This window comes from Astatotilapia calliptera, chromosome 5 (assembly GCF_900246225.1).
Source record: "Astatotilapia calliptera chromosome 5, fAstCal1.2, whole genome shotgun sequence".
NCBI lineage: Eukaryota > Metazoa > Chordata > Actinopteri > Cichliformes > Cichlidae > Astatotilapia > Astatotilapia calliptera.
In genome coordinates this window covers 22,803,340-22,827,277 of record NC_039306.1, presented here as the reverse complement: position 1 = coordinate 22,827,277, position 23,938 = coordinate 22,803,340, and the positions used below count along the sequence as shown (strand labels likewise).

The 23,938-nt window shown below is 43.4% G+C and overlaps 2 protein-coding genes across 3 annotated transcripts; one reads left to right on the top strand and one right to left on the bottom strand.

Annotated features, from left to right (window-relative positions):
* Positions 1-5,685: 5,685 nt before the first annotated feature.
* LOC113022614 (transmembrane protein 198-like) lies at positions 5,686-19,636 on the top strand. 2 transcript variants are annotated; one of them, XM_026168197.1, is made up of 5 exons: positions 5,686-6,157; positions 16,936-17,181; positions 17,367-17,942; positions 18,263-18,411; positions 18,529-19,636. In XM_026168197.1, exons 2-5 carry the CDS (start codon positions 17,034-17,036, stop codon positions 18,676-18,678), a joined length of 1,023 nt encoding a protein of 340 aa, XP_026023982.1. In that variant the 5' UTR covers positions 5,686-6,157; positions 16,936-17,033; the 3' UTR covers positions 18,679-19,636. The 2 variants fall into 2 exon arrangements, with proteins under 2 accessions (XP_026023982.1, XP_026023983.1); XM_026168198.1 differs by having other exon boundaries at positions 18,263-18,340; positions 18,529-18,658.
* A 71-nt stretch (positions 19,637-19,707) lies between these two features.
* Positions 19,708-23,379, bottom strand: mmp19 (matrix metallopeptidase 19). The gene is made up of 9 exons (XM_026168196.1): positions 23,185-23,379; positions 22,919-23,004; positions 22,631-22,761; positions 21,935-22,147; positions 21,602-21,847; positions 21,308-21,433; positions 20,965-21,129; positions 20,743-20,870; positions 19,708-20,646 (listed from the first exon to the last, which is right to left on the bottom strand). The coding sequence occupies exons 1-9, from the start codon at positions 23,290-23,292 to the stop codon at positions 20,416-20,418; spliced, it is 1,434 nt and encodes a 477-aa protein (XP_026023981.1). The 5' UTR covers positions 23,293-23,379; the 3' UTR covers positions 19,708-20,415.
* Positions 23,380-23,938: the final 559 nt, after the last annotated feature.

Sequence of the window (23,938 nt, the reverse complement as noted above, 5' to 3'; positions counted from 1 at the left end):
AGTCATACTTGTGAAAAACGCAAAAAAAAAAAGATCCCAAGAATAAATGTGTGATTCGGTTTCCTTCCACGTGTGGATCTTGCATCTAGTCTGCAGTCACCGCCTCTAGTCGTCCACGTTTTCCAGCTGGGTTGGAGGTGGTCTTTGTCCTCACATCTGGACCACGTTTGTAACTTCCTGTCACAGCATCTGCTCTGCCCCCATCCCACAGAGCCAGAAGCAGAGCTGACAATCTACAGACACTGCTGTGAGTTAAGCATGTGTGGGTGGAGTCCTTAAAGCTGAGAGGTTAAAGGTACATCACTTCCTGTGAACAGTAAAATGGTCTACATGAATTTAAGGGTCAGACACTTTAGTTGTTAGCAGTGACTCAGGATTTGTGACCAGAAGCATTCGTCTGATGTGAATGAGGCATCGTGTTGCCCAATTGATTAAATATTTAGAAGTCTAACAAATGGTAACTCAAATGGAAGTTGACTTTTCATTAAAAAAATTAAAGGACATTTGATTTTTAAAGTGTGTATGTTTGTACTCAACTGTTTCCTTTAATAAACAGTTGTTTAGTTGTTGCCCCAAGGTGACTGTGGCACTTTTTCTCAGCAGATATGAAACTGTTGCTTTTTATTTCCTGTATTTCTCGGGACTTTTTGTAGTTTAAAGAAAGCTGTAATTTTTAAAAGTAGTTCAGCAACAAACAGGTCCTCTAAGGATTTAATGCCTTACAAAACTGAACCCACTGACAGCACCCATTCAATTTCAAATCCATGAAAACTATTAAATCATACATCGGGCATAAGGCAATTAGTCATTCTCCTTCTTTAGATTGCCTTGGGGCGCTGTGCGTTTGTGGGTAGATTCTCTGGAAAATGTACCTGCCTATTCCATTGTAAGGACTGGGGGAAAAAACACCACAACTTCCTGATATTTTTGTCGTACTGCAGTTTATCTCAGAATACATGTGTAATTGAGTTTCATGCCACAGCATGATAAGAAAATGCACAAGGTTTGTCAGACCAATTACAATACATGATTCAAGCGTGACTGAGCACATCCAACAATGATTTCCATACGCAAATGTGGATGGGGGGGGGGACACAGAGAGAGTGGTAAACAACACGTGTGGGTGTTGGTTTCAACCGACAGGGCCGTGGCTGGGGCTATTGCTCAACAACACTCATGCACAACCAACTCATCTGACTGTGAAAGAAAAAAAGTGCTCCTACAAGCAGCGCTCACAGCTGCAGCTCATTTCTGAATGTACCAGCGCAATCCTCGAGGTCCTGTGTCACCAGTTGTTACTCTCTGTACCCAAGTCACTCCCTGTGTGAGCACTGAAGTAGAAACAAATGAGTTGGCCTGTAAACAAATTGACCTACACATCTAAACACTTGTCTCTGTTTTAACACGCAGAGCTCGACAGGCCTCATATATATATGTATTAGTCATATTTTTTTATGTTTTCCCATTTTTAAAGGATGGGATATTTATGAAAAGTCTCCTCTCAGTTATTGCAAATAAGTTAATTAAGTAACAAAGGTAACCAGCAAATTAATAGAAATATTAACAGCAACAGTGGTTGTAGTCTTGGTGGCCGGTGATCGGTCAGCCAGGGCCTCCGCTCCTGGACGCCGCCCGACACAGAATGCACCAGACCCTTACGGCGCCTCCTGTGGGTGGTGGGCCTGCAGGAGGATGGGCCCATGTCCCTTTTTCAGGCTGTGCCCGGCCGGGCCCCATGGACTAAGGCCCGGCCACCAGACGCTCACCCTTGGGCACCCTCCCCGGGCCTGGCTCCAAGGCGGGGGCCTGGTACCCCTATCCCGGGCAGGGTGAACTGTCCCTTTGATGTTCTACTCATAGGGGTCTTCTGAATGACTCTTGTCTGGTCCCTCACCCAGGACCAATTTACCATGGGAGACCCTACAGAAGATATCAGATCATCCCAGAAGAGCCCCTGGACAACATAGCCCCTGGGACACACAAACCCCTCCACCACGATAAGGTAGCGATTCGCGGAGGGAACGGGATACAAGCGGCGATAATGAGCTTCCTCTGAAGGGTACCTGGCCTCTCCCTTAGAGATAGGGTGAGAAGTTTAGCCATCCAGGAGGGACACAGAATAGAGCCCTTGCTCCTCCACATCAAAAGGAGCCAGTTGAGGTGGTTTGGGCATCTGACAAGGATGCCTCCTGGGTATGTCCCACTGGGAGGAGACCCCAGGGCAGACCCAGGATGAATTGTGTTGATGAATTGTTAATAAATATGGTGCAGCAATGGCATGTCTGAAGAGGGGGTATGTGGTCGTTTCATAACTCATGACACGCTGCTCTGCCCTCCATAAGCTACCTTTACATTTTAAAAGTATCAGTATTTGTATCAGCAATACTGGACCTGGATTACTTGGTATTGGATTGTTAGTGAAATTTGCAGTATCACATACCTCCCCGAAATGATTGGCCCCTGCAGGGCCCCTCCTCCAAACAATATCATTGTACTACAGTTCCATTAATCTAACCACTGGATTAGAGCATGGATAGAACCAGTAAGATTGTAACTAAGTAAAAAAAATTATTACTTTACTGAAGGACAGGTTTAATGTACTTGTATTTTCAGAATCAGAATCAGAATCAGAATACTTTATTGATCCCTGGGGGAAATTATTTTTTGTTACAGTGCTCCAGTGCTCCATTTTATTTAAGTATTTCTGTGTTTTGCTTTCTGCTTTTACTCTACTAAATTTTGGATGCAAATATTGTAGTTTGTATTCCGTACCATTTTTGTAAAGCTTTAATGGTTAACACATTCACCTTATATGCAAAAGATCTGCATTTCGAGGCTGGAAATAGACACAAAACTCAGCGTCAGTGGATCGCAAACTATTGTATTCCTAGTGCCAGTCCCAAGCCTAGATAAATGGGAGGGTTCCTTCAGGAAGGACATCCAGTGTCAAATCTGTGCCAACTCAAGCATGAGGATCCATCTGCTGTGGCAACCACACTGGAAATAAGGGAGCAGCTGAAAGTATCCATACTTATTTTATTGCTGACAAAATGCATTCCCACAGATCAAGCTTTCCAGCAAATATATAAGAAATTCAAATCAGCAGCAGCTGTAATACTAAAGAGATATGCACTGATCAGTCACTTTGCTAACACTGGGTTGTCTTCAGGACTGCATTATTTCTATGTGGCATAAATTCAACAAGGTGTTGGAAGCATTCCTCTGACATTTTGGGCCATGCTGACATGACAGCGTCACACAGTTGCTGCAGGTTTTGAACTGCTAATCCATGATGTGAATCTCCAGTTCCACCACATCCCAACGGTGCTCTTGAAATCTGGAGGCCATTTGAGTACAGTGAACTCACTGTCATGTTACAGAAAAGTGTTTGAGATGATTTGAGCTACTGATGGTAAGCAACCATCAGAAGATGGGTACACTGGTACACTGTGGTGATAAAAGGATGGATATCATCAGCAACAATAGACTGTGGTATTTAAACAATGCTCATTTGGTACTAAGGGACCCAAAGTGTGGCAAGAAAATATCCCACTCACCATCACACCATCAACAGTCAGAGCCATTGTAACAAGGCAGATTGAATCTACACTTTTATGTTGTTTTCATCTAATTCTGATCCGACCGTCTGAATGCTGCAGCAGAAATCAGCAGTCTGGTTGAACTGTGACATGCTGGTTGCTTACAGCATGTCACAGTAGCTCAAACACTCATCAGACCAGTGAACCCTTTTCCAATCTTCTATTGTCTCATTTTGATGAGCCTGTGTGGATTGTAGCTTCAGTTTCCTGTTTTTAGCTATTAGGAGTGGCACCCAGTGTGGTCTTCTGCTGCTGTAGCTCATCGGCTTCAAGGTTCAACGTCTTGTGCATTCAGGATTCTCTTCCTCATTGCTTGGTTATAACAAATGGTTGTTTGAGTTATTGTTGCCTTCCTATCAGCTTGGTGCAGTCTAGCTATTCTCCTCTGACTTCTCAAGAAGGCATTTTCACCCAGAGAACTGCTGCTCACTGGGGTTTTTTCTCTTCAGACCATTCTCTGTAAACCCTAGAGATGGTTGTGTGGGACAATCCCAGTAGTTCAGCAGTTTCTGAAACACTCAGACCAACCCGTCTGTCATCAACCACTGTGACAGATTCAAAATGACTTATATCAACTTTCTTCATCATTCTGATGCTCACTTTGGACTTCAACATGTAGACACAGTCATCTCAACTATGTGTACAGTAATAGTGTGAGAAATCTTGGAATTGTTTTTGACCAGGATATTATTATTGGGCCCTAACACAGAAAGGCAGACAAACACTGACACTTACATTCACACCTACAGGCAATGTAGAATCACCGATTAGCCTGATCCCACACTTTTCTTTGGACTGTGGAAAGAAGCTGGCGTACCTGGAGAGAACTCATACAGACACATGGAGAACATGCAAACTCAGACGGGCTCCAGTCTTTGGGTCAGCTTTTGCAATTGAAATTTGCTATCGGTTATACAAAATAGACATAGCTGTCCACATATTTTTATACACAGCCGTTTTTTGGGGGTTTTTTTGCATTTGGTACAGAAGTATATTTTGATATTTTTCATAAAAAAACCCCATTTCATTTCATTTAGTGGGCTGCATGCTGAACTTAGAGCAGCAGTCCCCAACCCCTGGGCCACGGACGGCTACTGGTCTGTGAGTCATTTGGTACCGGGCCGCGAGAGTTGAGACTTTGGTGTGAAATGTATGGTTTTCAGGGTTGGTATCGTTTTTTTTCGTTAACTCGGTTTTCCTGGGTCTTTTCACGTGTGTTATGAATAAATCTTCTTTTTTTCGGTACCGGTACTAGTTTTATTTTGTTGTCTTTATCCACGACACCTTAAAGGCCGGTCCGTGAAAATATTGTTGGGCCGTGGCGCAAAACAGGTTGGGGACCACTGACTTAGAGGACAGAAACCAAGTATCGATCTTATAGCACTAGTATCAGTCCGATACTATCGACATTTGGATCGTTCCACCCATCTCTACCACAAATGGGCAGAACATGCAAAGTCACAAGGCCCCCAGGCTGTACTGGAACTCAGTACCTAGTGTGCACTGACAGTGCTAACAACCACTGTGCTGGCCAAACTGAGGTTATTTCAGAGTAAACCCCCCCCCCCTAGTCTTGTTTTTTGCCCCCCCCCCCCCCCCACACACACACACACCCTGTCATCTCATTAAGAAAAAATCCTGGATACGCCCCTGTAATTGTAACTAATTCAAACAAATAGTCCTGCTAAGTTGGTTTAGTTAGTTGGTTTAAATGCCCCATAAATCCATAGTAAATGATTTATTAGGCATTCTTTGTCACTTATAAACCCTTTGCAAAGGTTGTCTAAATATGAACTCCCGTTTAGCGTGTCCTTTAAAACCCACTACTCTGTAATCTATATGCAGTACGTGTACGCTGTCTCTCTTACATTCACATGAACCCCCCCCCTCAGGTGCAGCCACAGTAAAACGTTGAGCTGGGCCCCACTACCCTCCCACTCTCTTTCCCCCTCCCTCCCGCTTTTCAACGGCCAAACTGCCGAGGCTGGATGCAGATAGAGAGGGGATTAGCTCAGGGTGGGGGATAGAGGGAGAACTTTTTTCCCTCTTTTGTGTTTTTTTAAGTGTCGTTTATTTCAGTGTGAAGAAAAGGAGAGGGGAGGTGTGTGTGTGTTTGTGTGTGTGAAAGAGAGGGAGGACTGGTAAGATTTTCCAGAGAGGTGGACTGAGACGGAAACTGAACATTTTAGTTTGAAAGTTGGGTCGGAGTGACCGAGGCTCTACCCGGAGAATGGAAGCGAGCTGAAGGTCCGCACATCTGCAGTCGGAGCCTTTCTTTTTCTTTCTTTTTCTTTTTCTTTCTTTCTTTCTTTTTTTTAAGAGATTTGCATAAGGAAAGGCAGGGACGGGGAGCAAGACCATGCAGCCGCTGCTGTCGGGTTAGTGGAGCTTGTGAGTTAGGGGAAGAAAAAAGGAAGAGCCTGAGGAGAGAAAACCGGTTTTCCCTTGAATCCTACCGCCGCTGCTTTTGTGTTTTTGAATGGTTGGCTGCCTTTCCTGCCTGACAGGGCCGAGTGTCACAGAAAAGTTTGAGGCTTCAGCAGCTCACGGGCGCGTCGGTAAGTTTGTAACTTTAACTTTAGGCTAACTTAAAACATATTTGTGTGTGTGTGTGTGTGTGTGTGTGTGTGTGTGTGTGTGTGTGTGTGTGTGTGTGTGTGTGTGTGTGTGTGTGTGTGTGTGTGTCGTCCACAATGCCAGCCTACTCTGGATGTCATCTGCGGTGTTAAGTGTGTCAGTGGATATCTGAATTCAGTTAACAGCCGTATGGAGACAATAGCCGCATATATTCCACTGATAGAGCTGTTGATGGCTGATTATAGTTGAATCCAGATCCTGACTGATCGATGCCAAGCTCTACAGCTGCTCCTCTTTTAAAGTTTTTTAAACTTGAGGCACGTAATGCAACTTATCCCGGAGCCTTTGGGCGCAAAGACGTAATGATCCGGGATAATGCAGGCTTTTTGTGTGCGCACTGAACCGGACACTTACACCAAAGTCCCACAGTAATGTGCTTTAATCAGTGGAGGCTAACAACTCAATGTTAGTTATGCTGAAGTTGTGTGTGGGGGGAGAAATAAAAGTCAAGATCTTAGTTGAAGTTATCAACCGCTGCTGATTTGTGCTTTTAATCCGGGTTTTATGTGAGAGCCACAGGTGGTTTGTAACAACACCCTACCTTCTTTTGTATCCACCCAGCGTGCATTCAAGGATAACTATATAGTTACATCTTTTTATGTCTGTGGATGGCGTGCAAAGAGCCCTGCCCTGTGGTTCTGCTGTGTGATCCAGGGTAGGAGTGCCTCTTGGTTTTTCTGGGCAGTATGATGACAACCTTCAGGTCCCGTCTTTACTGGGGGACCACAGTCTGCAGTTACAGCCCCTCCGTGCACCCCCCGCCATCTACACGACCTTCTCCCTCAGCCTGCACCAGATGGTTTTAAAAACTCCTTTGAACAGGCTGAGAGGAAGCCCTTCCCTGCTTTGGGGAAGGAGTAGAAGGAAGCGCGAAGCGCAGGGGCTGATGAAAGTCAGTCTGCAGATGTCAGCGTGGATGCATGGGTCTCGGTTTTTGTCTTTTTGATGTTAGTAAAATATGCTTGCTCATCTAAAATCACTGAAACACAAGGTGACATTTCAGAAAAATGTCAAACACTCTTTGGAGTGAGTGTATGCACATTTAAATCTTTAACTTGACATCTCGGTAGGACGTAGATTACAGTCTGTGTTGTTACATTTTTTCTCTCAAAGTGACCACAGGCTGGTTTTTATTCTTCTGACTAAAGCATTGACTTGCTGCCCGTCTTTATTTATCTGCAGTTTCAAACCTATATGAGACATGTTTTTGCTAAAGATGGAATATCTAAGTTAAATGTCCAAATGCAATGTCTTACAGCACATTGCCAAGTAACATTTAAGCAACAAGAAACACAAATACACTTGTACATCCAAAATGCTGTTGGATGATGATTATTTAGAAAAGTTCACCTCTGAAATTTTCAAGACATATGTGTTAGTGTGTCAGGCCACATGCTTGACCCCAGTACTCTGTACCCGTGACTCCCTCAGCTGCTAGGAAACTACAGCAAAGGTGTATTTCTGAAAACTTCAGTACTAAAGTAAGGCAAAAATGCAGAGTGCAATTTAAATAGATGTGGGCTAAATGGACCTTTACATGCACACAAATATTTATGGCCAAAATGCTGATTTAAATCATTTGACAACATGTACATTTTCCCATGCAACTGTGTTACATAACGACAACGTAAAACATCAAATGCAATGGAATCAGGTCAAATAAAATGTACCTGATTGGTATACATTTAGTTTATGTCAGTCATGTTTTCCTAAATGATTAATTATATGAAAAAATAAACCCTCGATTTTATATATTTCAGTTAGATTTTATTCAAAATTATTGCTTTACATTTACGAGGGCAAAGAATGAGCACTTGAAGCTACAAGCCTCATTCACCCATTCACATACACATTCACCAAGCTTTTTATTCTATGGCTAGGCGCCTTATCTAACATTCACACACACACACACACTTACACTCCGATGAATGAGGGGCAACCCAGGGCTCGGTATATATTGTGTCTTTGCTACAGTGCAGAAAAAAAAACTGCATTTCATCACGTTTTCATCAATTTTCTTTCACTCTAACCGTTGTCCTTTGTACTGATACGAAGCTAAACTGAGTGTTACATGTAGCTTTTAAAGAAGTAAAGACCATAATTTTGAAGGGGGTTCTTCTTCCTGTTAAAAAGGAGATTTTCTTTCCCACAGTCTTCAAGTGCTTGCTCATAGGTGCTCATTGGATGGTTGGGGTTTTCCCTGTATTATCGTATCGTAGGGTCTCTATCTTTTAATATAAAGTGCCTTGAGGCAGCCATTATTGTAACTCGGAGCTGTATAGTTTGAATTGAATTGAACTGAATTCTCTAACATCCAAAAACTATTTAAAGTACTCTGTGCTATAGCTGTGACATGAGGGTGGTGCTGGGTTGGGGGGGAAATGAAGGACGTGTGATATTTTCGGCTTGTGACGGCGCTGTAGGGGGTACAATTATTGCAGGCTGGAATTATACAGAGAGGGTTAAAGGCCTGCTCTAAATGACAGAGCTGCATTGGAAGTGCTGCAGACGTACTGTATATAGACACAGCACTAGAGGTCCGAACCACTGCTGTGTTACGCTCTGACGTCCCTTCCTCTGTACTGGGCTTTCTTTACATTTCAGTGAGTGGCCTTTTTTCAAAGTTTCATGATTGGAGGTTATATTTAGACTCCGGCCTGGATGTCATTGTTCATCAGCCGCTTATATTATCTCATACACTGCCACGCTGGCGCTAACATATGGACATCAGACTCCACCACACAGCCTGCTAAACGCTGCTCCCCCACCACAGACGTTAATAGAGCGTTTGTGAACCCGCCCCTCCTTACAGCACATACGGTGCACTCACAGTGGTAACTTACCACAGCACAGTTGATGAATGTACATTACACGTTAGTATATTTTCACTGTGTTAATGACCTTTTTCTCTGAGGTACAGTATACACTCATGCACCACTGACATGTGACTCTCTTCAAAAGGCTGCTCATTGTATATCAGATTTTTTTATGCCTCTTTATGAATAGCTCTCTAAGGATCTCTTTTATTGAGGTGAAAATCAGGCAAGCATGAAATGGAGAGATTAAAGAGCAGGAAAAAAGTTAGATTGCTGCTCATATAAAAAAAAGGGAGCCATAAGTGGATGTAATTGGGACCCAGGACTACAGGGGAAATGATTTTGCAGTGAAAATATAAACTTGACTGAATTAGAAATTCAACTAGTGGCTCTCTTGTTGTCTTGCAGAGTACACGAAAATACTGCCAATGTGCATTTCCATACCTCAGGGTGATGACCTAATTCAGGGACCTCCCACTGTGGAAAATGAGGTTGGTTTTTTGACCTGGGTCAGTTTTGGGAGGCAAATAGAAGAAATTGTTTAACTTGAACTCAGCATTTAAGAGACTGTGGTCACAAGGCAGTTTATTATCCCCTCTGAACTGTTTGGTTAAAGGCATCGATTGCACTGAGTTTTGTGACATTTCTTTATAGACAGATGTACGGATCCCTGCGTGTGTAGGTATCTCTTTAGTATAGATCAGGACCACGAGGCAGAGAACACATGAAGAACTTTAAAGTGAGGGGGGGAGTTGCAGGTCAGATTTGTGCAGTGAAAAATTAGGTTTATGTTGATGTCGTAGTTCACATGCGGCCCTAAAACGGCTCTTGAAAGTTTGGATTGATATGTGGAAAGTTGTTAAAAACAAGTTGTTGTTAATTCATGTACAATGGAGTGAAAAAACACAGAGAGACCTGAGTTACCTACGCCTCAACAGCTTTGAAAAATGCTGCTTTTTAAAGGTTTTGAACCAAATAGCTTGCCCCTAGTTTTATAGCTCAGTTTATAAATCTCTGTGTGTATTGTGTGTTTAGTTTTTTGGCACTTAGTAATCAGAATGAATAAATAAAAGGACCACAGCCAAGAGTTTGTGACAGCTACTACCGTATTTCCCGGACTACAAAGCGCACCTGAATATTAGCCGCACAAGCTAAAATCAGGGGAAAATCCTGTTTTGTACATACATTAGCCGCACCTGACCAAAAGCCGCAGGTGTTTCAATATTGACTTATCATATGTAAGAGAATATGCACAAAGCGAATTGTCAGGAAAGGAGATGGCTGTTTGGAGACACACCCCTTTTATTAATATTTTGAAAATCAAGTTATGGGTACATATTTGCACATGTGCTGTGCTTCATAAATGAGTAACAAATGTAGTACATAACAGTAACCTACAGCACACCAGAAAAATAGATTCAGACTACCTTTTAGGCTCAGGTGCAGTGACACGGCTTTAACAAGAAGAAAAGTCAGTCATTCACCACCATCTTCCTGCGCACTAAAACCACCAAAGTCCTCTTCTCCAGTGTCGGAAACGAACAGGCTCAGGATGGCTTCGTCATCCACTCTCAGCTTCTTTCCTTCGTTGTCACTTTCAAAACCAAAGATAATCCTCATTGTCAGTGTCAGAGTCGAACACCCTCAGAAGGGCCGTGGCGGTGTCCTCCTCTTCATCATGCAGCAGTCCAGCCCTTCGAAATCCGTTGGTGATCGTGGATGTTTGCACACTTTTCCACGCTGTCAGAATCCACCGGTAGAGTTGAGCACAACTTGCTTTTCGCAAGTTTATCGCCGCTCGTCATCCACGACTCCCGCTGAACGTGTAGCGCTACTTTGAAGTTTGTTTTTCGCGCTACTTGTACGGCACTATGTTGCCTGGCGGATGGACATGTGACCAACATACCACTCTTGAACCCCGATCCTTCCGCCAGGCAACGTAGTGCCGTACAAGAGCGGAACAAACAAAACAAATCGTCTTACGATATCACAAAAATCATGGACAATCTATAGAAAAGCCGCACCTGACTAAAAGCCGCAGGGTTCAAAGCTTGTGCAAAAAGTAGCGGCTTATAGCCCGACAATTACGGTAATCTGTTTTCATACACGGATGCATATGAAGAAGAAATGCAAAGCCCGCAGGGACTCAAAGTCTGGTCAAAGTGAAAACTGACTGTCATGTGGTGCTTTGTTCGTTATGTAAGTTCTTAGCATACAAACATGGCAGTAGCTGCTATGCAAAAAACCCTTCTGAAAGTAGCCACAATCACGTAAGCTGGGGCATTATGACATAATTGAAAGTGTTATGTGTAGCTTAGCCCATGAGCCAGACAGATTACCAGCTTATTAACGCTGCATCATAAGGTTGCCTATCCTGCAACTTCCTAATGGTCAAATTTCTCAGGTGAAATGGTTTCTAAAGACACTGCTAGTTTTTTGACTTCCAGGTAGTTGTTTTTCCTCAGCTTTGTGTGTTGATAATCCAGCTCTTTGATAGCCTTTTTGGTCCATGTCACAAACACAGGGGGTCAGTTCCTGCTGAAACCTGATGTTCCACTTCCTCATGTGGTCCTCAGTTTCCTGCTACGGCGAGGCAGGAAGCTCAGCAGTGGGTCATTTGAAGTCTTGCTCTGTCTGCTTTAGAGTTAAAGCAGATGTTATTTTGATAAGTTTTGTGCTTAGCACAATATGTATTATCATATTTAAAGACCCCAGCTGTGACATTAGTTCGCTTTATTCACATTTTTATTTTCTTGACTCAGTCTTCCAGCTGGTTGGGGTCTTCACCTTGAGGAGACATAATTTATACCAACAACTGTTGAGACCCCAGTGCATCTCGCATTCTTGGTAGGGTCTTCCAAGTGAAGCTGTCAGACGGCCAGGCCATAGCTCTGCAGGTTTTTCAGTTCTCAGCTGGCCCCGGCCGTCAAGTCGGAGAAACGCTCCCAGAATCTTTGGCTGTGCTCGCGCACGCCCACCCCCTTGATTAAACACACCCGCATTAGCTATGTGGGGAACTTTTAGTCAGCCTTGTCTGTTCCAGCAGCTGAGCACTCAAATCTGTGCTGTTCAGGACAGCACCCCGCTGGGTGTGTTCAAGGGGAGGATACCCAAGGACAACACGTTATTCCAATAGCGCTGCAGCTGATACTGAGTGTGAGCTCAGTGAGCTTTGTAGAAGGGATCTGAATTATTACTTGTTCATTGTGTTTTAACAGTGCAGAGGTAGACAGGACACAAAGAAGGGAGGGAAATGAAGTGCAAAAGAGTTATTAAACTGTACAAGCTGCATTTCACAGTAATTTCAGGGCACTTTATGTTGTAAAGTATAAACCTTCCAATGGTGCAATATCCCAAAGAGAAATGGAACTATTTTCTGTTTTCATCTGGAAGAAATCTGCAGCAAAAGCAGACTTGGGAGCGGCCGATCCAGCTCAATGGAGACAAAACAGAAGAGACTAGAGAAAATACAATAGAGACTACAACAGAGAGAGAAGACAAAGAGGAAAAAGATAAAATTATGGGAGGGACGACATAATGACATGCAGCAGAGGCGCAGAAATTTATGGAGCCAGAGAGAAGCAAAGCTCAGGGCATTCATGATATGAGATTCTCCAGTAAAAACTAAATTGATTGAGCAATAACTGTAAGTGTGATCAGTACAGAAACTTTCAGGCCTGTTCATAAAAGGAGCTACACTGTCTGCCTCAGTAAGACTTTTTAAAACTGAAGGAACCACAAACCTGCACTCTGAGGTGCTTTAAAGGGTTAAAAGCTATTGTGGACTTTACTGTGTGAACTAATGAAGGGAAGCTACAGAAATCTGATTCGTGTTGCTAATTCCTCATTGTACTCACACTGCAACACTTTGGATTAGCTGATGGTTTGTCACAGCGGAGCTTCTGGCAGTTTTTGGGATGTTTTATCTAAGAAGCAACAGATGCATGGGCCTATTTTTGAGTGGCAGTTTGAGACACATGGTAAGCATTTATAAGAATACTTATATGAAGGGCATTTTCCGGCCTTGTTTTCTAATGAGTTACTTTCATTGATGACGCATGGCCTAATTCAAAGTATGTAAACAAGGTGCCAGCAGCAGCTGCAGCAGCAGCATTATATCCAGTGATACAGCGAATATCAAATGTAAGCACAGAAGTAGCTTTGGGTAGTTTTCCCCCCCAGAAAATCTAGTAAAGTAAACTTATAAAATACGTACTTAACACTTACTAAAGTAACTTAACCTTGTAGCGCTGCACACCACGGTCGCATGATTACACTGAAAATTGTTGTCTACCTCTGACGTCAAACTTTTTAACCTGTTGCTTAAAGCCCTTGTTTTCCACACAGCAATAATTTCCATTCACCGCTTGCTCTTCCTGTCATGCGGGGGGATAGTAAATAGCTCGTCCTCACTCATTCTTATTCTGCTCAGGCTACGGGCACGAATGCCCTAAAATCCTGATGCGTTTCTCTGTTGTTAGACCCTCCATGAGGAAGGGTAGGTGTTATACTTCACCTTAAATGTAGATTTAAGGTTACGGGTGATTTGTTTGTTTTTTTTGCATTATAGGAAGACAAGGTAAAATTTTATTTGACCTCTTTATGTCTTTATATAAATAAAATAAGGAAAATTTAAAAAGAGGCTTTTCTTATGAAAGGTTTTTAGAAAGGCCCATTTTTGTCCAACTACACCCAAGCTCCCCCTGGCTGGTGGTCCTGTGTATGTGTTGGTGTCTATTATTAGCTTATCTAGGTGTCATATTTTGAAAATTTCCCAAATAGCTGCTGTAAAACTAACGAATTTCACTTTAATTTCCACTGAGTCGTCAGAATTGAATTCATTAACCTTTTTGCAGTACTTTGCTGCATGGGGGAAAACCAGTGATGCTACCTTCTGACTCAAAGCGCTGCCAGGCCAAAGTGCAGCCTCGGAGAGCTGCCTGTGTGGCTGCAGACTCAAAGTCTAGTTGACTTCTAATGAATCTGTTGCCAGGCAGCTTGTTGAAAATTCTGCATTGTAAGGTTTTTTTTTTTGGCGGGGGGGCTCCAGGGAGTTCAAGCGTTAAGACTGATAGCTCTGTCTTCCAGTTTAGGACCACCCTTCATCACTTACCAGCCGTCTGAAGGCAAATACTTGGCTCCCCTCTTAAAGCAAACGACTTGGGATGTAGCAGCGTCCTTGCTGCTGCGCTCAGTCATCTTTATGCGGTCTCGTTTTTCATTCGCATGGTTTCCTCCGAGTGCCACTAGAGGTCACAGCATGGGCCTCAGAGTCTTTGTTTTGCCCCATAATGGCTCTATTCTCCCACAGCGGCAATGACTCCCAAGGCTGCTACACATAAGACACCATTGTGACGAAAAGGGAGCATGAGGCAGAGGCATGGGAGTAAAACATGGGTGTATATGTGTGTGAAGCTGAGGCAGATTACTGTTAAAATCCTGCTGAAATATGAGCTGATCTCTAGTTTAAGAGTGAATTAAGTCATTATCTTAGCAGTTAAGATATGAGATCCAACAGTAACCAGATATGTGAGAGAAAGGAAGAGGCCTGGGTTGTTATTTCGTGTTAGCGCCGCCGCCGTCCTCCTGCTGTTTAACTAAACCTAATTAGAAGACGACAAAGTGTTCATTCAGAGTCGGGCCTGTGAGTGTAAATGTGGAATATTGTTAATGTGGAATAACAGGAATTACTATAAAAGTAATAATATTTAATAACGGCCCACAAATCTTCGTGGTAAACATTATTCAGGTTGGTGTTGCTGTAGTTGTTTAGAGCCAGTTACCTACCCAGGACTTTAGTCTTCTACTAATTTAAAGGAGTAACGATGCCTGGAATATGAAGAAGCCATCAAACTTGTAAAAACTGTTAAAAAAAAAAGAAGACAAAATTGAAGCAGCTGTTTCATATCAACACTGACCAGGTGTCATAATAACACCAGCTAATGCAAAGAGTCTTTGACACAAACCAGCTGGGTTTAACATTGAGTTGAGTGTACACTAAAAGTCAGCTCTATTCATAAATAAAGTGCATCAGCCAACTTTCTTCATTCAAATTCATTTGACACCTAAAGAGAGTCACGCATATACAAAACCTTCCCCTTCTCTCACATGACTGCACCTTTGGTAACACGAGGAGGGTGACCGTAGTACTTCCCCAGCCGGAGGTAAACAAAAGCCTCTAACAGTAAGGGATTTTTTCCCCTTCTAAACCTCTTTCACAACACACTGACGCGAACATCTGCTCGAAATTTAGTGCTTACTCTGAATTTTAGGAGGTAGCATTAACCCTTAATCATACAAAGAATGCAAAAATGTCGAAGAAAGACACCAGCTGTCATATTTGCACTGATCCACCAATGCTGCCCGGACCTCTGTGCATAGCTGCGTCCCAGAGCTGAGTATGGGCCTTCATTGTAAGCTGGCAAGGGCTGATGTGAAGATTATAGTCATGATTGTAAACAGAGATCTGGCCCGCAGCAGTCATTCTTGTTAGAAAAGTTTTTTTTCTCCTTTTTATTATTTGTCCTGCTGTAGTCAACAGAGAGCACAGCTTGGTTTCATTACTTTTTAAAAACAAACAAACATTTTTTTTGCAATCTTTCTATTTGCACAACAGCTTATTCCTTTTGGTTTACTGTTCCAATGAAGAAACTGACAAATAGGAGTCATTATAGTCTGAGAATGAGGTTTTTTATTATGAGAAAAGTAAGATATGCATATCTTTAAGTCATTAATCATTTTTAAAATGCAGGGGAAGCCCAGCAGAGTGGCACTGATCATGTATTTTTTCTTCTGTGACCCACAATTGGGACTTTGCAGTTTCAGTGACAGAAAGAAGAGGGGCAGAGAGGGAAAAAGGCAGAAGAACTGTGAGAGACTGCAAAAGAAAAGAGAAATTTCCAGTGGCCAGTTCATTTTTTCCATGTAAAGTCATTCTTAGGCAGGACATCCAAATTAGTCATTCTTCTGTCTGAGGAACAGATAGAAGAAGTGTGTAGAGTTAAAGAGAAAACAGCTGCAAGGTGGGGGAACTTCGATGTGAAACACGGTGAGGTAAAGATGGACAGAAAGAGAGGAGCTGGTTATTAAGGAGAAAAGGCAGCACCGAATGTTCCTGAGTGTCTCAAGTAGAAACGTGAGTTAGTTGTAATCGGATCTCAGCTGCGGTGAGCTCATACAGGAGTCCTGCCAGCAGCCTCAGAAAGAGCAGTCCACCCATAAGTCTTTAGCCCCACTGCAGCCCTCTGTGGCGATCTGCAGGCCTGCCAGCTTAAATAGCATATATAATCTTTTAAGAGTGCTTGTTGGTGCCCTTCCTCTGAAAAGAGATTATAACAGAGTAGAAGAGAAGGTGGTGGGGAAATATTAACAGTCGCCTGCAGTTACAAAAGTGGACTTCAGGCCAATTTAGCCCATAGATAAATCTGTGCCTTTGTTTTCCACGAAACGATTGGTGATTTATTTATTTATTTTAAGGAAAGGGTGAATTACTCAGGGGAGAGAAAATTAAAAACACAATCTGTTAGTGTTAAAAAAAATTGGGTGTAGAAGAGTGGTTTTCATGAGACGGTAAAACGTGGTGAAGAAACATAATTCCTTTACCATGAAACCAGAGTTTGTTGACATATAAAAATTCCTTTTCAGGAAGATCTGAGCTTGCATATGAGCGGAGCGAGTGAATGAGATGTTTGACTGCAACATTTAGGGTTTTATTGAGTTGCAGTGAGAGTTGCACATACAGAGCAACATACAGATTTAACACCCTACTTTTGAATTACTTTATTTTCAGTGTTAATCAGCATTAAACACGCTTCACTGATTAGGATACGGTCACCCTTTCTTAGGTTTCCTTGTTTTATCGGCACTTTTCTCTTCTCTTGCAGTCACACCTGCTCTGATGGACTTCAGATAACGCCCACAGCGGTCCCCGCCTTCCTTATCCTGACTTTCAGCCTGTCCCAGAGCCTCAAAGTTCAACACGATGACGGATCCCACTGGACTGAGCTCTGAGGGGGCAGGGTCAGCCATGGCAGATGCCTGTAGTTTGGAGATAGAGAGGAAGTATGATGTCATCCCTACTGTCATCTGCTCCATGTGTTGCCTGTTTGGAATCATCTACTGCTTCTTTGGTGAGGATCTCTGCTGGCTTACAGAATTTGAAACTTGGGGCAACATGAGACTGCAGGCGCACGTGCAGTCTGCTGTTTTTATCTTCTGGTCATATATTGGCCTAACTTCATTTTTAGTTTCCTTCCAGTTCTTCATTCTCTAATTTCCTCACTACACGTCTCTCCTGTGTGCCCTCCTCCGCCAGGTTACCGGTGTTTCAAAGCTGTCATGTTCCTGTCTGGCCTGATGTTTGGCTCGGTCATCATTTTCTTGCTGTGCCACAAGGAGCACGTGCTGGACACGCAGCTGAGCGTCGAGGCCAGCGCGGGCATCGGCCTCGGTATAGGCCTCCTGTGCGGCCTCGTCACTATGCTCGTGCGAAGCGTCGGCCTCTTCATGACGGGCCTGCTGCTCGGCTTCCTCCTGGCTCTCGCCGCCCTGCTGGTCACTCAGCAGTTCTACACACCTACCACACTGTGGGTGCCGCTGGGCGCTCTTCTGGGATCGGGCATGCTGTTTGCCGTGCTGACACTGCAGTGGCAGAAGATGTTCACCATGCTGTCCACCGCTGTGTTTGGGGCGGCCATCATGACAGTGTGTGCCGATTACTTTGTGGAGATGCTGGTTTTGGGAATGTACGTGTATGAATGCCTGCGCCTCACACCCGGACAGGCGCTCTGCTGGTACAGCTGGGTCATTCTGGGCATCTGGCCTGCTCTCAGCCTCATAGGAGTGCTGGTCCAGTGGAAACTGACGGACAACAGCTTCTCACACACAGAGGGTAAGCGTGGCGCTTTCATTCCTCCGATGAATCAAATCAAGCCAAGGCTTAAACTTAGCATCAAAGTATTCTCTCCGTATGAAAGCAAAGTTTGGCGATCACATCACATCTTCTGACCTTTTTGTGTGAAATCATTTAAATCTGAACTGCTGGAATTTTTCAAGCTTAGGTTTCCCGCATGAAGTGAAAATAGCAAACTTTTACTTTCACAAAATTAACATTTTTTTTCTCATATTACTTTCATAAATATAGACTCACATTTTTCAAGCACGATTCACAATTGATAAAAGTTGCTCTCGAACTTTCCCTTCACCTCATAGTTGTCATCAGTCGGAGACAGAAGAGAGTCCAGCTGATGCGGATCCGAGAGAAAGACGCCAAGAAGCGACAGCAGGCAGGTGGGCAGGAAGGCACTTACCGCCGTAAACCCACCCCAGTGAAACGTTACGCTGGGGATCTACTGGCACCGGTCAGTGTGACAAACATGCCGCGTGCGGTAGCGATTAGACGTTAGACGCTGGACTTTTTTCTAGCTCTTTGTTCGCTTCGCTAATCTCTCTGTTTTTCTTCTTCTTCTTCTCCTCAGAGCTACCTGCAAAGTCTGCGGGACAGACAGATGGGCACCGGCACTTCCCTTAGCAGCGTGGGAACCGCCAACCACACCACGATCGACTTGGACTACGACACTGGCTCCACGGTGCCCCTCACAGCCACAACGCCAGTCGTCAGGGTCTGAGCAGCACAAACATAAGAAGGGACTACTTAATGCACTCTGGTTCTCCAACTGTGTCTTCCTAATGTAGAGTAGAAGTTAATAACTGCTCTTCTATCCATGGGGTGTTTGTCGCCCTTGAACTGATTTTCTCCTCAGTGGGTCGCAGGTGTTCAGCAAAACACAGCGCTGCTGGAGAATGTAAGAGGATGAGGCTAAAACCACTGCAACTTCTGTGTTTCACAGAGAAACACAAGAAAAACCCCCAGACACGAACAAAAATAAAGGTCGACCATTTCCACTCTTCACTGAGCACATAACAGCCCAATGAGCCTCGAAGACAGATGTGTTTCTGTTCTGATAGTGAACATCACAAAGCAATGCTTGACATTACATGTACTGTACTTCAGAAGTTAGTCATCGCAATCAAGTGTCGTGTTATTACCTGTTTTACCCTTTTCCCGTCCGGTCATAGGATTTTTTTTTTTTTGGGGGGGGGGGGTCTTGTCATCACAGTAAATTTTATTTTGTGTATTTCTTCAGATGGAGTATGATGAAAAAGTGAAGTATAGGACCTGGCTGTGTGGAGTAAGACAAAGTGAAGTGAAAACTAAATGATGTGAGAGAGGAAAAAACCTTTTGCTGGGACCTTTAGCGGGATCTTCTAGCAGAACTCTAACAAATTCTGTGATCTTTCTGTTTTTGCAATGTAGCTCCCATCAGAATAAAATGGGCGGTGATTTAGAGTCCACTTTTTATAATTTAATTTATATAAAGTTCAAGTACCTTTAGTAGCGCTAAGTAAAAAAAGAAGAAAAAACTAAACAAAAACAAAGCATGTTTGTTGTTGATCTGTAGATTTTTAAATAATTATCCAGATGTTGTTGGGATCTTTTTTTGCAGTGACTACACACGTGTTGCCCGAATCTGTAAATACCTGTTGATAGAAGTGTCAAAGATTAATAAATGTGTTTAATAATAAGCAGTTTTTAGTCGTCTCTTGAGTCGGGGGGGAGTTATTGAGACTGTTTGTCTCTCCGGGCTCTTAGCAACACTGCCGGCATTACTCACCAGATTTCTCATAGGCAATAAAGAGGTCATGGGGAGGATTTCCTACTCTGCAATTGGTTGGAGTTGCCATGGCGCTCGCACAGTTTTCTGATTTTTTTTCTTTGCAGACACAATGTGAGACAGACCGCCCTTTCATCACAGTAAATATTTTTTTTCTGTCCTTTCAATGTGGCTGTGTGAGCAACTGTTGTGAAGATGCTGTGAGCAATCCGAGACGCAGTTTTATTGTTGATGTTATGTCTTGTTTATTCGTAGAAAATGATACATTTTCACTTTAAACGAGGGAACGAGTGAGTGTCTCGTGCTTTTCTCGCAGACCAGTGTTACTCATTGAACGCAATGAAGTCCATAAACACAACTGACCAGAAAGTGCACGTTCCCGTCATCGTATTACGTCTTACTGAGTGTATAGTGACAGCTAATCCAACACACATGTTAAATGGAAAAAACAAAAAACAAAACAGCTTTGATTTTTCTCAAGGATCATATAATACAAAAGTTTGCACAATCCTGCATTCAGAGACACACAAACACAAACCTGCTCTCGAGGGTACAGGTTCCCACACTAGCTTTTCCATTAATGTGGTCAGTGATTACTTACGATGAATTGCTGCTCTTGAGGTTAGGGTGGCTTGTAAATGCCCTGTGCTTCACACCTTTTGGTACCTGCTGCCCCCTGATGGTGGAGCACTAGCATCGCATCCAGCGTTTCTTCTTGCTCAGTGGATAGCCTCTCTCTGCTTTCAGCTGCTCATTCACTCGCCAGTAGTCGTCTCCCTTGAATATGTATATTTTGCCATTGGTCCAGGTGAAGGCTGCATGAGGAGCGGGTGGCACTCCAGTGAAGAGCATGCTGAGCGGCTTGGGGTAGAAAGTTAGGTCGTTGTATTTCAGCTCATCCCACTGCCAGTGCTCTGATCCCTACACAGGGTGACGGAAATAAAAAAACAAATGAGGCAATGAGGAATAGAAGGTGTGGATGTAGATGCATGTTTAAGTGCTTCTCTTCATAGCTACCTTAATGAAGACAAGCTTTTTGTTCTTCTTCAGATACAGGGCTGCATCGATATTAGGGGGAATCCTTTTCAGCTCTTTGGGGTAGCCGTAGTCCAGAACAAAACTGGTATACCTCCACACTTTATTGCCTGTGACCAGAAAGAGCACAAACCTTTTACGCTGACTATTCCGACCCAGAGAGCGGTGGGTAACTGAAGTGTAGCTTGACTGGACTAAAATTACCTTTTAAGAAATATGTCTTGTTGGTTCGCTGAGAGTACACAGCAGCATTTAGGTTTCCTGGGAGGCCTCTCCACAGTCTGTCAATTCTTATAGGTGGGTTGTGTCCCAGGTCAGAGATAGTCCACACATAATCACCACTAAAAGCAAAGGTTTTCTCCCAGGGACCTGATTGAACAAATAATAACAGCCATTCATGAGAAACGATCTGAATAACAAGATCTATTAACTCTTTTAACTCATGGTGACTTTGTAATCTTGGTATATTGAAGTTTCATTCTTTAAACTAATTTCGATGGCCTAATGTAAAGTTAGCTGGTCTAGCAAACACTGATCGATAACTTACCTAATATAATCGCATCCAGTGTTGCTGTGCAGGGATCAGGGATGTTCTCAGTCCCCTGGCTGCTCACTGTGGGAACCAGACTGTCTGGAGTTGTGGGACTGGCTAACGTGCTTATGATGCGTTTGCCTTAAACAGATAAGTTAAACATTTTAGGACGATTGCATGTTTTCTTATATGCAATCAGAGCCCAGAATAATCACCCTTAAACTGACAAATGTTGTATATGTGCAACATCGACAGCCCAGGTCCAGTAACAGCACCAATCATGTTGCAGGACCCCCTCGACACACTCACCGTATAGTGCCTGGATGCCATTCACGTCATCTGAGTGCAGCCTGAAGTTGACACGGTAACCAGAGTAGACCGGTGCCATCAGAGCGCTTCTGAACTGAGAGTGACCCAGGCCGAGAGCATGGCCAATTTCATGAGCAGCTACAATACGCAGATTAGTGCCATAATATGTTCCCTCAGTCCAGAACTCATCCTCATCAAAGTGGACAATACCCGATTCTGGTGACTCAGCATGGGCCAGTACATGACCTGCACCCAGAGCAAATAAACAGTCACAGTCCCAGCAACCCAGTCACAGACGACCTAGTGACACATGCATTTATAAACAAGACTTACCACGGCCATCAAATGGGACAGAGCAGAATCCATCTTTCTTATGGAAGGAGATCTTTATGTCGGCTCTGCCATAATCGACCTCTCTGAAGGTCAAAGCCGCCACATCGCTCCAGTACTTGAAGGCAGAACGGACGGCGTTCCTGACGTCTGACTTGATCATGTCAGGAGTGTAGTTGTAGATGCGATAGGTTAAGCTCCTTTTCCTCCAGCGGCCTAAAAGAGAAGAACATTTTGTTTCTAAGTCATCATAATGAAACCGAAATCAAGACTTTATGTACTTTATGCGTGGAGAGTTGGGTGGTTGAAAATGCATTTTGTCAGCTCCTCAAGTAGAGTGGATGAATTTGAAACTGCATGGAAAAGCCTGTTTCAGGAGTGTGTTTAAACTAACGTCATAGCTGTTGCCTTTAAAGATCCAGCTTTTTAATGCTAATCTGCAGCTGTAACAAGTTAACAAACGAGTACTAAATCATACTATACCCGGTCATGACAGCTTGTCTTGTGTAATATACATATATTCTTAACTGTAAAGCCTCAGGATACTAGAAACACTGATGTCTTGCTGCTCGTGGTTTTATGAAACTAAAAAAACTAAACAAACCAAAATAATCAGGAAATTGTGACACTGGCTGGGTATTTTGTATAACAGTTGCAAGTAAATGTTAAAACCACCAATGTACACAATTTGCTTCTCACCCATCACTCTGTACTTGTGAAATTTCTTGTTGAAAGGATCCTCCAAACCACAGCGGGGCTGGTTCATCACTTCCAGTGTGGCTTCATCTAACTCTCCAGTAGGTGGCAGATCATTCACTCTCTGGAAGACACTGATGAATACAAGGAAATCAAATATCTGTAAAGTAATGGAAAAAAAACACTCCACCCCACATCCTGTGTAGGGAGTATCGCTCTAACAGATCCTGATCTAACAGCAGATGTTACTGGAAGTGTGTTCTCTGTAGAAATAGCAATAATCTACTTTACCTGAGGCCTTCAATGACCTCCTCTAGGTAACGAGGGTCCAATGTATCGATGGGCTCATTCAGGTAGCCGTACTGCCTCAAATAAGCCTGTGCATGTGTGAGAAAACAACAAAGCTGTCATGTGCGACCACGATAAATCAACTAATTTGGCAGGAAAATAAAGAGACATCTATAAACACATCATAAGGACTCTCTGATTAGATAAAGTAAAAAGGTCTGCTTTTAGAGAAGTTTTCAAACAAGTCACAAAACGACCTGCCATCTTACCGTTGCTTCACTGAACTCCGTCCATGGTACCACTGCGCAAAATACTCCTTTGAGGCTGAACACCGGCAGCAGCAGCAGCAGCAGCAGTCCTTTGTGCTCCATAATCATCCTCAGATTTAGATTTCACAGCCGGTGCTCCGGAGACGTGCTCAGCGGAGTCCCACAGCAGACTCTTTGTTCTCTTGGCGCTCCAGCGGTTTTTAACTCGTCCGGCGCATGAGTCAGCCCCGCCGCTGTGATGATCCACCTCTGAAGAATGAGGATTACAAGAGCAGCCAGTTGACCTACTATCAACATGTCTGCTGTTAAATTGTACAGCTGTCAGGGAAGACCGAAAGCCCCCCCGCCTGCATGCTCTACACATAAGATGTAGTAAATGTTACAGTAGTGTGGGTTTAGTTTGGTCTTTTTATGAGCTGGTGGAGAGAGGGCCTTCTTCCTGAACATAGCAACACTGATATATCACTATCCAGGATTACAGCAGAGTTGTTCATTCCATAACACATGACTGGAGTTCAGGTATGGGCCTAAACCACAGGATTTGCCCTGCCCTCTGTTTTCACATTCCTGTCACCCCCACACCTGTATTACCTGGAACAGATATCTTTAATACACAAACAGATAAAAGCTTTAGTATTTCCATTTGTGGAACAGTATTCTTAGTGGACCTGCATTTTATTTTATTTTTTTCCCCATTTTTTAAAAATGTTGTTTTGCGATTCTCCTTATTGTCTTTAATTTCACAAATAAGAAA